Source organism: Chrysochloris asiatica, unplaced genomic scaffold (assembly GCF_000296735.1).
Source record: "Chrysochloris asiatica unplaced genomic scaffold, ChrAsi1.0 scaffold00271, whole genome shotgun sequence".
Taxonomy (NCBI): domain Eukaryota; kingdom Metazoa; phylum Chordata; class Mammalia; order Afrosoricida; family Chrysochloridae; genus Chrysochloris; species Chrysochloris asiatica.
In genome coordinates, this window is record NW_006408789.1 from 753,604 (window position 1) to 770,527 (window position 16,924).

The 16,924-nt window shown below is 41.0% G+C and overlaps 1 protein-coding gene across 1 annotated transcript in view; it reads left to right on the plus strand.

Annotated features, from left to right (window-relative positions):
* Positions 1 to 16,924, plus strand: part of MTHFD1L (methylenetetrahydrofolate dehydrogenase (NADP+ dependent) 1-like) — a 241,094-nt gene that overhangs the window by 133,514 nt on the left and 90,656 nt on the right. Inside the window, exons 21-22 of the mRNA XM_006874349.1 lie at positions 9,603 to 9,742; positions 15,647 to 15,688. Coding sequence (XP_006874411.1) covers positions 9,603 to 9,742; positions 15,647 to 15,688 — 182 coding nt within the window. The remainder of the gene's footprint in view (positions 1 to 9,602; positions 9,743 to 15,646; positions 15,689 to 16,924) is intronic.

Here is a 16,924-nt window from a genome sequence, read left to right on the forward strand (position 1 = left end):
GGTGCCTTGTTCTTTGCCACTTCTTTCAATGCACTTTGGACTTCCTCTCTGAGTATCATTGGCTCTTGTTCATATGGTATCTCTTGAAATGGTTGGCCAGCAGTGTGGTAAGACCTGTGGACTCTTGGGCCCAGAGTCGGTGACATAGTCACAGAGGACTAGAGTGGAGAGTGAAGCGTCCAGCTGATATGAAGGGAGGGCATATGCATAAGAACATCCACACTTGCAGATTATACTCACTTGACCTGGCTTCAATGACTGGATGATCAGAGCTCAACTAGAGGAAGAAAGAAGAGGAAAAAAAAGAGTAAATCTGATACAATTTGATGAACTTGACCTACACCTATGGGTGCAGTAACGCAAAAGAGGGAACAAATCTTTACAGCAAGGATCATTCCCACCCCCTCCATACACAGAGTAGACAGGAATGGGTAACTTGGACATTGGCTACCCAAAATGGGGAGTGGGGCTATAAAGGCAAGAAGCTTACAAGAGGAAACCTAGATCCAGAGGGCGTGGAGGAAGGTAGAATCTCCACTGAGTAGTATTCAATCTGTCTAGGCGGAGCTGATGACAGGAAATGCAGATGGGTCTCTTGTGATACAGTGGTGAATAATTGTTATCAGGACTGATTGTGAGGGTTGGAAATGTAAAGGTAGATGTTTTGTAGCAAGGAGGGGAGTGATTGACTTTGCAGTCTAGGAGTGGAGGTCCCTGGGACCATGAAGGGAGAAGAATGGAGAGCGGGACCCTACCCAGAGAGGCAGTGATGCCAGAGATGGAGGCAGAGATGATGACATGGAGAAATGGTGCAGCTGGGGCCTTTAGACTCAGAGAGGGAGAGGGGTTGTGTGCTGACGACTTGGGTGGGGAGGGTGGGCAGGCTTGGTTGGTTGATGATGCAAGGAGGGGATTGTAACCATGGCAATGAAATGATATATGATAGGATGAATGTACAGCTAATGTTCTCCCATGTAAACTATCACATAATTCACAACAAAACATTAAAAAACAAACAAAAACATAATTGTGATGTTTTGAAATTTATTGAGGTTTGCTTTGTGGCCTAAGACGTGGTCTATTCTGGAGAATGTTTCATGTCCATTAGAAAAGAAATGTGCTGTTGGGTTGAGTGCTGGCTTTATGTCTATGTCAAGTTGGTTGTGTTGTTTAGTTCTTCTGTGTCTGTTGAGTTTCTTTCTAGTTGTTCTGTCTTTGATCAAAAGTGGTGTATTAAAATATCGTACTTTCAAAAAAAATGTCCTGGCTGCTGTGTAAATGAAGATGTTGAAGCATCATTGATTGCTTAGGAGGCTGGCAAGGTAGTGTTGATGGTTGCCATCGAGTTCGTTGATTGGCTCCGTGTCATTACCTCAAGAAAGAAGCTAACAAGTGTAGTGGAGCCAGGACAGATTACAGCTATGCATGCGAATTCCTCACAGTCCTAGAGTATTTAGAACCTCCCTGTGTTGTCTCTATTTTAATATGCAGCTACTCCGATAGATGATTACTTAAAATCTGAATTCTAATCCTGCAATAGTCTTCCTTATGTATGATGAATTGGGAAAGTGTTAGAATAATTTGAATGTAAAAATCATTTCTTTGTCATTTAAGAATATTTCATAGATATCATGTATGCTGGTAGGGGTATTTGTTGCTATAGTTTGTTATGGAATCCTGGTGTGGTACTGTAGGGTAAGCACTGGACTAGTAACCTCTAAGTCAGTTCCTAATCATAGCTACCCTGTGTAGGGTTTCTGAGGAGCAGTTGGTGGGTTTGGACTGCTGATACTGTGGTTAGCAGTCCATTGTTTACCTGAAGCGCCACAATGGGGCGCATAACAACTGTTGTTAAGTATCGTTGAATTGGTCTAGAATCATAGTGACCCTTGTGTAGGGTTTCTGAGGCTGTAAATCGTTATGGGAACAGAAAGTCTCATCTTTCTCTCGCAGAGTGATTGATAAATTTGAACTGCTGGCCATATGGTTAGTAGCTCACTTTGTAATACCAGGAAGCCTTCATTTCAAACCCACCAGCCGCTCTTGAAAATCATATACAACGTGATTATGAGTTGAAACCAACTCAATGGCACACAACAATAACACAAGAATTTATTATGGTTGTTTCTGGTTTATTTTTGTAACAACTGTGGGTGCCCAATTGCTTGGTTTTCCAAATGGTTTTCACTCTGAAACTGAACCCAGAGCTGTGTTTGTAGTGCAGGTTACTAACAGGATTTGTCCAGCCTGCTCCTTTCTGAACTGATACGGGGTTTGAAGTTTAAATCAAGCCATGCTACAAAAATCACTCTCTAATACCTGCTGTGCATACAGAAGAATGTCAGCCAGTGTTTCCTGTTTTCATTCATATTGTAAGTTGAATAACTGATCACACAAAAGGAGAGAGCTGGATTGCCAAGACAAACATTTGTTGTGACATGTGGAAACATTTAATGCGCAGTCCTTAGAAGCCCCCATTCTGTGACCTTCAGGAAACTGAAATCAGAGTAAATGGACTTGTTTTGTGACCTGACAACAAATATGTATGAAATTTAGCAATAAATAATTCCTTGCTCTTAAAATTGCTAAGAACACCAAATGTGGTTGTTCTGACTCATCGTGACCCTACACACAATAGTACAAAACACTGCCACATTCTGTGCCAGCCTCAAACTTACTACGTTTGAACCCATCACTTTGGGAGTCTTCCTCTTTTTTGCTGACCCTCCATTTTTTCAAGCATGTCCTTCTCTAGGGACTGCTCGCTCTAAAATATGAGAGGCAAAGTCTCACTCTCCTGGCTTCTCAGGAGCATTCTGACTGCACTTCTTCCAACACAGATCTGTTTTGCTATTCTCGCAGACCATGGCACTTTTAATATTCTTCTCCAATGCCGTAACTCAATTGCATCAGTTCTTCTACAGTCTTCATTATTCATTGTCTAAGTTTCACATGCACATGAGGAGATGGAAAATACCATAGGTATAAGAACACCAAATATTTACAACTTATTTACAACCACAAAGAAACTTAGTTTACAGGTTTTATATTGTTGGCATTTGCCAAGTAGTGGACAAGAAATGGCCCATCCATGAAAAATGTTTTGTTCTCTTCTCACACCTTCTCAATTCTTAATATCATGCTCATGGAGGTGGTACAGTGGGTTAAGTTGTTGGCCTGCAAACTGAAAGGTTGATGGTTCAAATCCACCAGCTGCTCAGTGAGAAAGATGAAGCAGTGTGCTCCGGTTGAGGTTTACAGTTTTGGGAACCCTGTGGAACACTTCTAGCCTGTCCTGTAAGGTTTTGATGAGCTGGAATTGACTTCATGGCAATGAGTTGGGTTTGGTTTCAGGTGGTAAAGGGAGCCCTAGTGGCACAGTGGTTGAGCACCCAACTGCTAACTAGAAAGGTCAGCAGTTCAAACTCACAAGCCACTCCTCAGGAAAAAGATGTGTCAGTCCACTCTTGTAAAGATGATAGCCTTGGAAAGCTTACGGGCCAGTAGTTCTCCTTTGTCCTGTGCTGTTACTGTAAATCAGCATTGACTGATGGATGCAGGTTTGGTTTGGGGGTTGGAAGGCGGTAAGGCACACAATCAAACAAACCACGGTGTCAACTTCTAATGTCATAGTTACTGATGACGCTTAGGAAGTGCTGCGTTTGCAATCTGATTTCATGTCAGTGTATCTTTTCTGTGTTCATGGCTTTCTTTGGCAGCCTGGTAGATGAAAACAAGTAATGACATAAAAGTGATTACATGCAGTGTTTCAGAACTGTTTCCAAAGTAGGAGAATTTGGCCCTTTCTTCTGTTTTCTTCCCACTTTTTTGCCTGTAAATTTCCTTTGCATTTGGCAGCCACAGACCCAGAACCTTGTCTACTGCATCCTGTTTCCTTCCCCAACTCAAGTTCTCCCCGTTACTGCTGACCCTCTCACCAGCCTCATAGAGTAGGAAATTCAGTGTAACTAGTCTGGGTAGACATTTGAGACCGTTTGTCTTTATCAGATATGACATACCCTTGATTAAAATTGTTTTGATATTTTAAGAAAAATAAAGATGTATGATAGCAAGGAATATTCTCTTGTTTGTCTCCATTACTTGAATTATGGCATTTACTTCATTGTTGCCCCATAATCCCATTCTGCTAATTTTTTCAGAGTCCTATTAATTTACTCACTTGTATTTTGCCCCATGTGGTGCTGTAGGATAAACATTCAACCACAACATCAGTTTGAACGGCAAAGTTGGTGGTTCAAACACACTAGCTGCTCCGTGGAAATTCTATACAGGGTCGCTATGAGTAGGAACTAACTCGTCAGCACTTAACAGGAACATATGCAAGGTACGGTGCCAATTCCTGGGATACAAAGATGACAAAGAAAGACCTTGTTGTTTTCAAAGTGGGAGCTGAGGGCAGTGCATGGGATCCATGAGGGAGAACCCCCAGGTGACTGGGTGGGATAGAGGGGCAGCTAATTCTAGGTAGGAGCTCAGGATGAGCCTTCAGGAAATGGGTTCTCGGAACTGAGGCTTGGACAATGGGTTAACCAGAGAGGGGAAAGAGGAAATATACAGATTGTAGAAAAGACGTGAAGATGACAAGTAGCATTGTGTGTGTCTGTGTGTCTGTATCTCTGTCTCTGTCTCCAGGCTATTGCTAATGCATGAAACCTGAAACTCAGGGATGTAAACTTGAGGTATATATCATGAAAGCCTCCAATTTTATGTTAAGGAACTTGTACTATTTCTTTCAAATAATAGTGAGCACATAGGAGAACATAGTGACAGGTGAGGGGCAAGGAAGGGAGTGAATGTGAACTTTCAAATTAAAGAATTAAAAGAAATTAAAGGATTAGAAAAGAAACGTGTCTATTAATATACTTGTGATCAAGTGTTTTATAACTTTCTGCCTACTGCTCTCTTTTACTTGGCTCCGATGGATGGATGGATGGATGGGTAGATGGATGGATGGATTTCTTTCTTACTTTGTGCCTTCAGGAACCCTTGGAGCATAGTGAATGACAAGCTGGGCTGCTAACCACAAGTTTAGTAGTTTGAATTCACCAATTGCTCCGTGGGAAAAAGATGAGGCTTTCTGCTCCTGTAAAGATTTACAGCCTCGGAAACCTTATACAGCAGGATTACGAACCTTTTTTCTGCTAAAATTTATAATATCATTCACGGGCCATACAAAATTATCAACTTAAAAATTAGCCTGCTATATTTGGTCAAACATTTAATGACATACCATTTGCTGCTCCTCGGCAACCCTATACAGGGCTGCTATGAGTCAGAATTGACTCCACAGCACGGCATGGCAGCTACCCAAAAGGCTGGCAATTGGAACCTACCCAGTTGTTCTGCAGAAGACAAGACCTGGCACTGTGCCCCTATAAAGATTACAGCCAGAAAACCAACGACATGGGGCAGTTCTACATTGTCACATGAGTTGGAGTTGACTTGACAGCACCTAATGAGAACAACAATGAACTCTGGTTACGAATCTGACTGCAAACCACAAGGTCAGCGGTTCAAAACTACCAGCTGTTCCATGAGAGAAAGATGAGGCTTTCTGCTCCCATAAAGATTTACAGCCTCGGAAACCCTGTACAGGGTCACTGTCAGTTGGAATGGACTCAATGGCACTTAACAACAACAACAACAACAACAACAATGACAACAACAATGAAATCAATAGACTTGTCCCCAGTACTGTATAAAGAGTAAGTTGTGCATACTATATAGTTTACTCAAAAAATAGAATAAAGGCTCATATGGCTTGTAGCTGTATTCACTTCAAATTGAGTATTTTTATAGAAGTAAATATTTTTTAATTTGTGCGAAGCATATCAGCAGTCTTAAAACTTTTTCATACTCCCTGGCTTTATAACCTCACTCTTGGGAATTGATTCTAAGAACGTAATCTGAAAGAGGTTAAAGATCGTATGCACAGATACTTCCAATGCAACACATTATTTATATTGGAAACAAACCAAATATTCAATAATAGGGAGAGCAGTTTTCTAAATCTTGGTACATAAAATAAGCAAAATTACAAGCTTATCATCATAATTCTTGTCTTGTGTCAGTTAGCACTATAAATTGTGAATTGAGCTACACAGGGAGAAAATGCTGTGACCATCTTAAAGGAAAGGAGCAGACTGCAAAATTCCCCCTGAAATTATAAAAAGCATATGAAGTTCTAAAAGGAAATAGTAACCAGGGCAACTGATTGATATATTCAGGGTTTGACAGATGTGAAGTTTTACCTTTTTTCTTGTTTCAATGTGTATATTCATTGAACGCCAGGGATAAATTTATTCTTGTTTTTTTTTTTTTTTAGTTTAAATGTTTTTGTTTTTCTCTCTCTCTAGATATTAGTAATTTTGTTTTTTTTGTACTACAGTTACTATCTTTACATAAATTATAACCTTGATTATGTGCTGTAGAGTCGGTTCCAACTCATAGTGACCCTGTACAGGGTTTCCGAGGCTGTTAATCTTTACTGGAGCAGAAAGATTCATCTTTCTCCCACAGTACAGCTGGTAGTTTTGACCGTGAGATTAGCAGCCTGATTTGTAACCACTACACTACCAGAGCTCCTTAGCCTTGATTATACTGCTGGTATAAAGCATGTATGTTGTAAATATTTATTTCATAGTTTTTTTTTGTTGTGGTGGTTTTCCTGGAGCAACTGTGTTGCTCAAATTATAATAAGCCTTCAACTCACTTGGGGAATGTTGTTAAAATGTGGATTCTGTTCCAGCAGGTCTGGGTGGGGACCACAATTCCAAACTCCCAGGTCGTATGGATGCTTTTGGTCCAGGGAATCAAACGCTGAGTAACAATGTCCTAGAACTCTTTGTTTGCACAGAATTATGGTGCTTACTGCCCCAGTGCCTGAAACAGCATTTTGGGAGGTAATGTTAGATATTCTCTCTACTCAGGACCCTGGTGCAGCAACGGTTAAGAACTTGACTGCTAACCAGTAGCCCCTACCCAGTAGCTCCGTGGAAGAAAGACCTGGTGATCAGGTTCCTTAAAGATCATTGTTGTTGTTATATGCCATCGAGTCAGTTCCAAAACATTGCCCAGTCTTGTGCCATCCTCATCAGTGTTGCTGCCATAGTCCATTGTTGTTGTCACTGTGTCACAACAACTCACTGAGGGTCCTCTTTTTTGCTGACCTCTACTCTAGCAAGCATGATGTCCTTTTCCAAGGACTGGTCCCTCCTGATAACATGTCCGAAGTAGGTGAGACAACGTCTTGCCACCCTCCCTTCTGAAGAGCATTTTGGCTGTACTTTTTCCAAGACAGATGTGTTTATTCTTAGTTCAGTTCATGATATATTCAATATTCTTTGCCAACACCAGAATTCAAAGGCATTAGTTCTTCTTTGCTGTTGTTGGGAAGTGCTGCCAAGTTGGTTCAAACCCACAGCGACCATAGAGTTTCCAAGGAGTAGCTGCTGAGCTTGAACCACCAACCTTTCGGTTCAAACGGACTTTGCAGTCCAGCACATTAACCCACAGCACAACACTAGGACTCCTTTACTTTCCTTATTCATTGTCCAGCTCTCACATGCATAGGAGGCAATAGAAAAAACCCACATGGCTTGGCTCAAGTGTCGTTGAGTCCTCAAAGTGACATCTTTGCTTTTTAACACTTTAAGGAGATTTTTGTTTGTACTTTTTCTGACTGCTGCTTTCTTGGGTGTTTGTGGAGAATTCGAGTGAAATGAAATCCTTGACAACTTCCGTCTTTTCTGTTTGTCATCATCCAGTTTACTGATCCAGTTGTGAGGGTTTTTATTTTCTTCATTATTGACATGTAATCCCTGCTGAAGGCTGTAGTCTTTGACATTCATCAGTAAGTGCTTCGAGTCCTCTACACTCTAGCAAGCAAGATTATGTCATCTGCATATGACAGATAGCTAATGAGTCTTCCTCCAATCCTGATGCTGTGTTCTTCTTCATATAATCCAGCTAGTTGGGTTATTTGCTTAGCATACAGATTGATGCAACCTGTAGCAACCCGGAAGCACGCCTTTCCTGATTTTCAGCCACACAATAAGATGTTGTTGTTGTTAAGTGCCATCGAGTCGGTTCCGACCCATAGCGGCCTTGTATAGGGTTTCCGAGGAGCAGCTGGAGAGTTTGAACCACTGACCTTGCAGTTCAAACGGCTTTACTCTCTAGTGCATTAGCCCACAGCGCCACACCAGGACACACACAATAAGTATCAGTCAAAAAAAAAAGTGTTTTGCAAATCTGCTGCCGTGGACGTTGTTCTGTTTGGATGACTGCCTCTTGGTCTGTATATGGGCTGCAGAATTCGTAAAGATTACACTCTAGGAAACGCTATGGCCAGTTCTAGCATGTCACACAGTGTGTTGCTATGACTTGGAACCTAACAAAACCTACTCGCTTGCTACAGTAACATTTTTCACATGTTACTGTAGAGTTAGGGAGAGGTAGGGTTGAGCTAAGGATACTCTTATTACAGGAGCGCACTATACAGAGTCATTATGAAGTGGAAGCAACTTGAAGGCACTTAACAACAAGTGTCATATCAGGAGTCCTGGTTGGCACTGTAGCATAAGCACAGGACTGCTAACCGTCCCACCAGCCACTTCTTGGAAAACTCACACAGGATTACTCTGAGTCAGACCTGACTCAATGAAACTTAACAACAACATTATTTTATAGCAAGCTTGATGATCCTTATGTTAATCAACTAATTTGGATTTTTCCAATCATCAGAAATTACGTGTTGTTGTTAAATGCCATTGAGTCGTTGAGTCGATTGCGACCCATAGCAACGTGGTATAGGGTTCCCGAGGAGTGGCTTGTGAGCTTGAACCACTGACCTTGCAGATCAAACCGACTTTGCAGTCCAGCACATTAACCCACAGTGCCACATCAGGACTCCAAAATAAATGGCTTTCCATATATTATAAAGAGTAGTAAAGGATCGTCTTTAGTAATGATACATCGGCACCCCCTGTGTCATCTGTGTTAAGAAATGCTTCCTGAAGAGCCTTGATACTTTCAGTGGATTCTCTGAGCATGACTTTGGGAAGCAGAATAGAGAACCATCGCTTTAGGAAATGTCATGAAGAGGAGAGAGGACAATGGTGGTTCAGTGGGTGGGAAGCTCGCCTGGTTGGATTCCCATCCAAAGCACCTTGTGCACAGGTACCGCCCATCACTGGAAACTCCCATACGGGTATGATGCAGTACTATGGAAGAATGGCCTGGCAGTCTACTTCCAAAAATCAGTGAAAACTCTACGAGTCACAATGATCTGATCATGGGACAGGCACGTGACTAGCTAGTGTTTCCTTCTGTTGTACTTGGCTTTGCCATGAGTCAGGGGCAACTCCAGGGACTCTAGCAACGCACGGAATAGAGTGTTTTCTATGACAATGGAGAAGTTGCTTTGCCTCTAAGTATGAACAAGATGCAGTGGTGTGTGGTAACCTCTAAATCATGGTGAATTTTTAGCTGTTCATTGAACTTGAACCTTAACAATGATTGCTAAAGCCTACTGTTGTCATCACAAGGTAATAACACATTTCCAACTTGATTCTCCACAGTAACTGAAGCTGGTTTTGGTGCTGATATTGGAATGGAGAAGTTCTTCAACATCAAGTGCCGAGCTTCCGGTTTGGTACCCAACGTGGTTGTGTTGGTGGCGACGGTGCGGGCTCTGAAGATGCATGGAGGTGGGCCAAGTGTAAGTCCGCAATTCTTCCTTCCTAATAAAGTCATAACAAAAACAAAACAGGATGGAGCACCTGAACCTTCATGCCTGCTGAGTAATTTCAGGTCTCTAGAGTTTCTCCTCTGCAAAACTTCTACAAATCATCATAGTAAAACACTTAGAACTGAATAAGTTCAAGTAAATAGTAACACCCATGTAGCGATTTTCTAAGCAGTATTTTGAGAAAGTGCATAGTGTAGGTACTTTGCATTTTAAGATTCTTATCTGAAACTCAAGGCAACATTTTCTAATCACATGGTAAAAGGGGACAAGAGGCTCTTGTTTCTGATCAGGAGGCTTAGAATGATTCCTTTGATGTCTGAGGTTTTAAAAGTTTTGATATTTACCAATCTTACTATATAAAGAATTTAGACATCTGAAAGGAAATGTTTTCCTTTTCCATAAAATGATGTGAGGAGTTCATGTTTGTTTTGGCAGTTTTTTCTTTTTAAGAATTCCAAATAGAAAATAAGAAATTTTATACTGATTATTCATTCAGAAAGAAAATAATTTGAAGTTTTTTTATCGTCATGTTCCTGACAAACCACAACGCCTGATCTTTTAATTGATATAGTGTGTGCATGTTAAATGCCGTCAAGTCAATTCCGACCCATAGCAACCCTGAATAGAGTTTCCGAGGAGCAGCTGGTAAGCTTGTGCTACCGACCTTGCGGTTCAAATCGACTTTGCAGTTCAGCACATTCACCCACAGCGTAGAGGCCCTGTAATCAATGATTACTCCACAATTAGAATAGAGAGCAGAGTCCCTAGGTGGCATGATTGACTATTGGAAGTGTAAGTTGTCAAAGAGCGCAAGCACATACTCTGTGAAAATAAAAGTAAAGATATTGTTTGAAGGAATATTAAAACTGCAATATTTTTTAAATCGCAAATTGCTCCAAAGAAAATGAAAAGGACTTTTATAGAGAGAATTGTAGGGTAACAGTAACCATTCGTCATACAATTGTAACTGTATGTCATTTATCAGTTACTCGGTGTAAGTCCTCTTCTGGAGTTAGCCTACATAAGCATTTTGTAAAAATGGTTTTACTTACCTTCCCTGGCTAGGAGCAGCTGGGGCAAGACCGTTCTTTCAGAGAGGGACTGCAGGGCTGTCTCTCCTCTCCTCATCTTCTCTGAATCAGAGCAGATGCCTCATATTTCCTTGGTCTGAACACAATGGAATTTGCCTTACACCTGGGCAGAAGTATCACCTATGCAAAGCACCTAGATTTGGGGCCTCTTTCACAGTCTTCCTGGAAGTCTGTCAGTAGAGGCTTCCATGTTACTATGATGCTGAGCAGCTTTTCAAACAAAGACTAGGAAAAAGTCTTGGCGATCTGCTTCTGAGAACCCTCTGGCCCACAGCTCTATTCTAACACACATGGGTCGCCGTGAGTCGAAATGAACTCGACAACCTTTTGGAGACAAGGGATGATTTTTGTTTTGGTTTTTAAGAATGAATCTCAGGTTTGCCATGGGAAACACTTTTTTTTTAAAGTTTTTATTGTGAATTGAGTGATAGTTTATGTGGGAGACCATTGGTTTTACACTCATCGTTTCATTGCAATAATTACAATTCTCTCAGTGCATAATCATTCAACAGTATTTGCTAACATTCCCCCTGGGGTTTTTTTGTTTGTTTGCTTTTTTTTTTTTTTTTTTGGAGGGGAGCAGGGGGATATGTACACAGAAATACTCAGGAATCTATAATCATTTAAACAACCAAAGGGCACATTCTATAAGCCTGGCTCTGGCCACCAGCACACAATGTTTCTCTTTCCTTGATTCTAGAGTCCTCAGCTGCTCTGTCTCTCCATGTCTTTATCTCTGCTTCTCTGGATAGGGTTCCACATTCTGCTCATATTCTTCTTCCTTGATGGTCCTAGAGTCCTCTGTTCCTGGACTATAAGATTAATTACTCCCCCTTTTTTGTTGCAGAATTTCTACGTTTACAGTTGAGATTATAGCAATTCATCATGATAACAACTCCTCACTGTTGAATCGTAAGAATCTAATCCCCATCTCATTTCACCAGACCTACCTAGACAAAATGAAAACTATTCAGTGAGGATTCTATCTTCCCCCACACACTCTGAAAATAAACTCCCTCTTGAAAACTTGTAAGCTAGTCACTTTGTGCCTTTATAACCCGCTATTTTAGGTAGCCAATGCTTACGTTGTCCATCCCTATCACCGCTGCATACAGAGGGGGTAGGATGAAGACTTCTTCCTTCTCAGTTGGTATTTTCAGCTACTACATAAGTGTAGGTCAAGTTCATCAAATCGTAGCAATTTATACTTGTTTCCTGTATCAAATTTTTAAATCTTTTTTTAGTCAAGTTGCGATCTTCAAGCCATCGAAGCTAGGTCAAATGGGTACTATCTGCAAGTTTGGGTGTTCCTTTGTGTCTCCCCTCACTTCATATCAGCTGGACACTTTGCTCTCAGCTCTAGCCCTCTTTGGCTGTGTCCTTGTCCATGGGCTCAGGAGACCCCAGATCTCACCACGCTTCAGACCAACCAGCCCTTCCTCTTCTCTCTCTTATCTCCAGGTCAATGGGAGTCTATGGAGCGTATTCAGACTCAGTCCATATCTTCATTGTTGCCTTTCCCCCCACTTCCACTCACCAGTAGACCAACATGGTCCCCAACAAGCTCATATGGCTGCTTGTGTGATCCCGTTGAGTTTCAGTCTTGGAGAGGGTGAAACACTTTTTAACATGATTTTATTTTTAATCATCCTAGCAATTCTTTGTCCTGGGAGAGCCAGAGTTTATTGTCCATGGTTCAAACCCACTCCACACGAGAAAGATGAGACTGTCTACTTTTGTAAAAATGTGCAGTCTTGGAAACCCTATATAAAGTCATTCTGAGTTGAAATCAACTTGATAGCAGTGAGTTTGGGGCTTTTGCAGATGAAGAAACTGAGATTTGATGGGTGTAGGGGACTTGAGCACCATTACTGGCCAGCAGAGCTGGGCTCTGAGCCTCGAGCTTCTGTCCCCCAGGCAGAACTGAATGCTAACAAAGTGTGACTATTTCTGGAATCCCAAGTAGCCAAAAACATCACTGTCATTTCAAATATAAGATTGATACAACATGCGTTACAATAAGGTAGGAAATTCTCTAATACTAGCTGCTGCTATACTCACTTCTTGGCTTCTTCAAAGATAATTTTTTTTTTTTTTTTTGTCACAGTTCATTGAGAACTGACGGTCTTGTCATTGAGCTACTCAATTTTCTTTAGATTTTGAAGCTGTGAACCAACTTACATTGTTAGGAGATGATTTCTGACTTTATATAAGACGTATTTGAACTTCTTTCTTCCTGTCTGACACCCAGAAAATCAAGAGGCATTCCTTTTGGAATGGGCCTAGTCTTCATAAAGGTACATTTGCTCAATGCAGAGGGTTTAAGTGGCTTTTTTAGAATCACATGGTGTCTTCACAGTCCAAGGTTTTCTGGACTCAGTCCTGTAAACATTTCCTATGTGGATTATCATCCTATTTTGTTTCTCCTTAATGTGCCATGCTTTATAGCACTGGCTTCTCACTATAATTTTTTGCATACCAGTGAGAACCGTATGAGGCTCAGGCTGGGGAGGTACCGATATGGATAGAAGAGACTGAAAGACAGAGATCAGGAGCCTGGTGTAGCTAAGCATCCTGCTGCTGGGCTCCAGTTAGGCCTTCTCAGCCGTATTGCCTCAACATCTAGTTTTATTTTCTCCTCTACTCAACTTTAAGTTTCTCGACATTAAGGACATTCCTCTTTTGATATTTATAGCCTTTGTGCCTGGCATAGAATGTCTCTAGGAAATCATTTCAATAATTGAATAATGAGTGAACTTTCATCTTCTTAATCCTATATGCCATATTGTCTGTCCGTGTGTCTTTCCTTCTGGCTGGTAACAACTCTGTACTCATGTTTTTGACCCATTATGAGTCCTCCTTCCTTTTGAAATCTTTACACTAATAACCATGGTTGTCTTGTATGTTTATCCAGCTATATTCTTCCCCAGAGCTTGTGCGGTACAAAATCCTCTGACCTCAGAACTTGCCTAGTGTAACCCCAATTATTTTAAATTCGTACCCTGTCTTCCAACTCTGAGTGTAATATAAGAACTAATATTCTATTATGCATTTGGATTCAGATATTTTCTGAAATGTCTAAGATACACCTTTCACAGTTAGGTCTTTAAACCCATTATGACTGATCAATAGCCAGCTCTCATTTCATGTTGTATATACCAATAACCATTTGGTGGGAGTCGCAGTGTGGCACTGTAGGGTAAGTACTAGATTGCTAATCGTAAAGTTGGTGGTTTAAACCCACCGTCGCCCCTTGGAAACCCTATACTGCGTCACTGTGAGTCACTATGTTGTTAAGTGATCCACTTTGAGTCAGAAATGACTCGATGCCATTTAACAACAGCATACTCATAACTGGGCTTTTGTTACATTGAGAGCAAGTTGGATCCGCTCCCCAATTGTTCTTATTCATGGGTACTTGACTGGATATTGACATATTCACATCCATATGTATTGTAGATTCAGCTCAAATTTCCTATAGCGTCTTTGGGAGATATATATATATATATATATATATATATATATATATTTTAAAAATATGTATCTATATATAGATATATAGATATTTTTTAATGGCATTAAACCTCAATCACTTTGGAGAGTTTAAATAGCTTCTAAGGAATGGTATAGTTCTTCATTGGTTTAGGTGTTTTTAAATGCATTTTAATAGAAGTTTACTGTTTATTCCATCAAGCACATAAGAACACATCTATAATCTCTGTGGTACATGTGTGATTGCTGTGGTATTTGTAGATATGCTCCCACCACCCCCATTTCTAACTTAGTTTAAATCTTATCAGTGGTGTGTAATTGTGTTAGTCTTTAAAAGAACCAACTTTGGGTTTCATCCTCTCTTCTCTCTGGTACGTGCTTACAGCCATTTCTTCCTGCTTTTGCTAAATTTTGGAATCTGCAGAACTTTGCATGTGTTCAAACTCAGCAATGCTTTGCTTTAAAAAAAAAGTAGCATTTTGGTTAATTCTGTCCACTCAGTGATTTATTCTATACTACTGCCGAAAATACCCTTCTGAAAATACTTTATTGTGTTCCTACACACGATCAAAGAACAATTCTGTCCCAGAGGTGAATTACTTTCCAAGGATTTCTAGATTTCCCAGGGCCTCTGCTGCTCAAAAGAAAGCCACTGTGTCCTCCGAGAATCCAAATGTTCCCAGTTGTTTCTCACCTAAATCAGCAGCAGACTACACACTGAAGCAACGTGAAAAGGTGGATTTCAGAACCAGTAATACTCAAATCCCCATTCTGCCCCTCATTTGATGTGTAACCTTAGGTCAAACATCTACCTGCTCTCAAACTCAGTTTTCTCATCTGCAAACCATTCCCTAACCCCATAGCATCGTTTCAAAAACTCAGCAGAAAAAAGGAATGTCCATTGCTTTAGAATGATTTTTAATTGGCTCAGTCTGATTGTGCACTGTGTATAAATCAGGTATTGAGCATCAGGTCCATTTTATGTTAGGATAAAGGGCAACAGAACTAAAGTTGAAAATTATATACAATAGCCTCAAATTATAATCACCTGGGGAGTTTTAAGTATTACTGACCCCTTGTTCACTCCTAAAAATCCTAATTTAATTGGTCTGGTGTGGAGCCCAGATACCAGTATTTTTTAAAGCTTGTTTGGACTGGGTTTGCAGCTACTGGTTTAAAAGCACCAAGTGTGGGCTACTGTCCCTAAAAGCAATGTGGTGATCGGTTTCTTATAGATCTTTTTCAGACATGACAAGCATTTTTATGAGATTTTGTCTCTTCTTTATTTCAGGTAACTGCTGGTGTTCCTCTCAAGAAAGAATATACAGAAGAGGTAAGAATTCCTCGTTAAACGCATTTATAAAGAATCATTTGAGTCCAGTTCGTTATTGGCTTGTATTTGAAGTTGATTTTGAAAATGAGCACTTGGCCAAAGTGGCCTCTTGGAAATGATTTCTCTAATAATAACGGGTCAGAACTGAGAAGGAAAAAGAAAACTAAATCGTCCCCATTGAGTTGACCCAAATTCGTGGTGACCCCATGTGTTACAGAGTAGAACAGGGCTCCATAGGGTGTTTTTGGAAGGGCTCTGGGTGGACACATGGTTTGTGCTTATCTAGAAACCCTACACAGGGTTGCTATGAGTCAGAACTGACTCGACAGCACAAACAATAATGCATTTAAAGGGACTCCTGGTGTGGCACTGTAGGTTCAGCACCACAAACTACAAGGTCGGCAGTTCAAACCCACCAGCTGCTCCTGTACAAGGTCACTATGAGTTGGAACTGACTTAATGGCACTTTAACAACAACAACATTCACTTAAAGGTTGACCCACCCAGCAGTCTCATGGAAGAAAGGCTTGGCAGTCAGCTTCTATAAAGATCACAGCCAAGAAAACCCTGTGGAGCGGTTTTGCTGTGCAGTACACAGAGTCACGATGAGTTGGAATCCATTCGATCTTTAGGGAAGCTGATCACCAGGCCTTTCTTCTGTAGTGCTGCTCAGTAGGTTCAAACCACCAACCTTTAGCTTAGTTATTGTTGTCGTTAAGTGCTATTGAGTTGGTTCTGATGACTAGCTACCCTCTAAAGGGTTTCCAAGGAGCATTTGGTGGGTTTGAACCACTGACGTTGTGGCTAGCTAGACAGTGCTTACCTTTAAGCACCACACCAGGAGTACTTAGGCTCATAGGTAGATAAAGACCGACTATTTGTACCACTGAGGTCAGAGATGTGGGTAAAACCCATTCCTTTAACTCTTGAACCTGTATCTCCTGCTCTCGACCTCCCCAGGTCAGTCTTCCGGCCCTGAGAGCAGGACAGAGAGAGCTGAAGCGTATACTTATGTGTCCTTTAACATGGGACACATTGTACTGCACAGGTGGCTTTGACCTACCTGAGTTCCTTGCCTCTACTATAAATAGTCTGTGATTTGCTGGCAGCAGTACAGACATACCTCGGCAATATTGCAGGTTTCGTCCCAGACCTCTGCAGTAAGGCCAGTATTGCCATAAAGCAAGTCATGCGTGTTGTCTGGTTCCCTGGTGTGTACAGAAGTAATGTTGACAC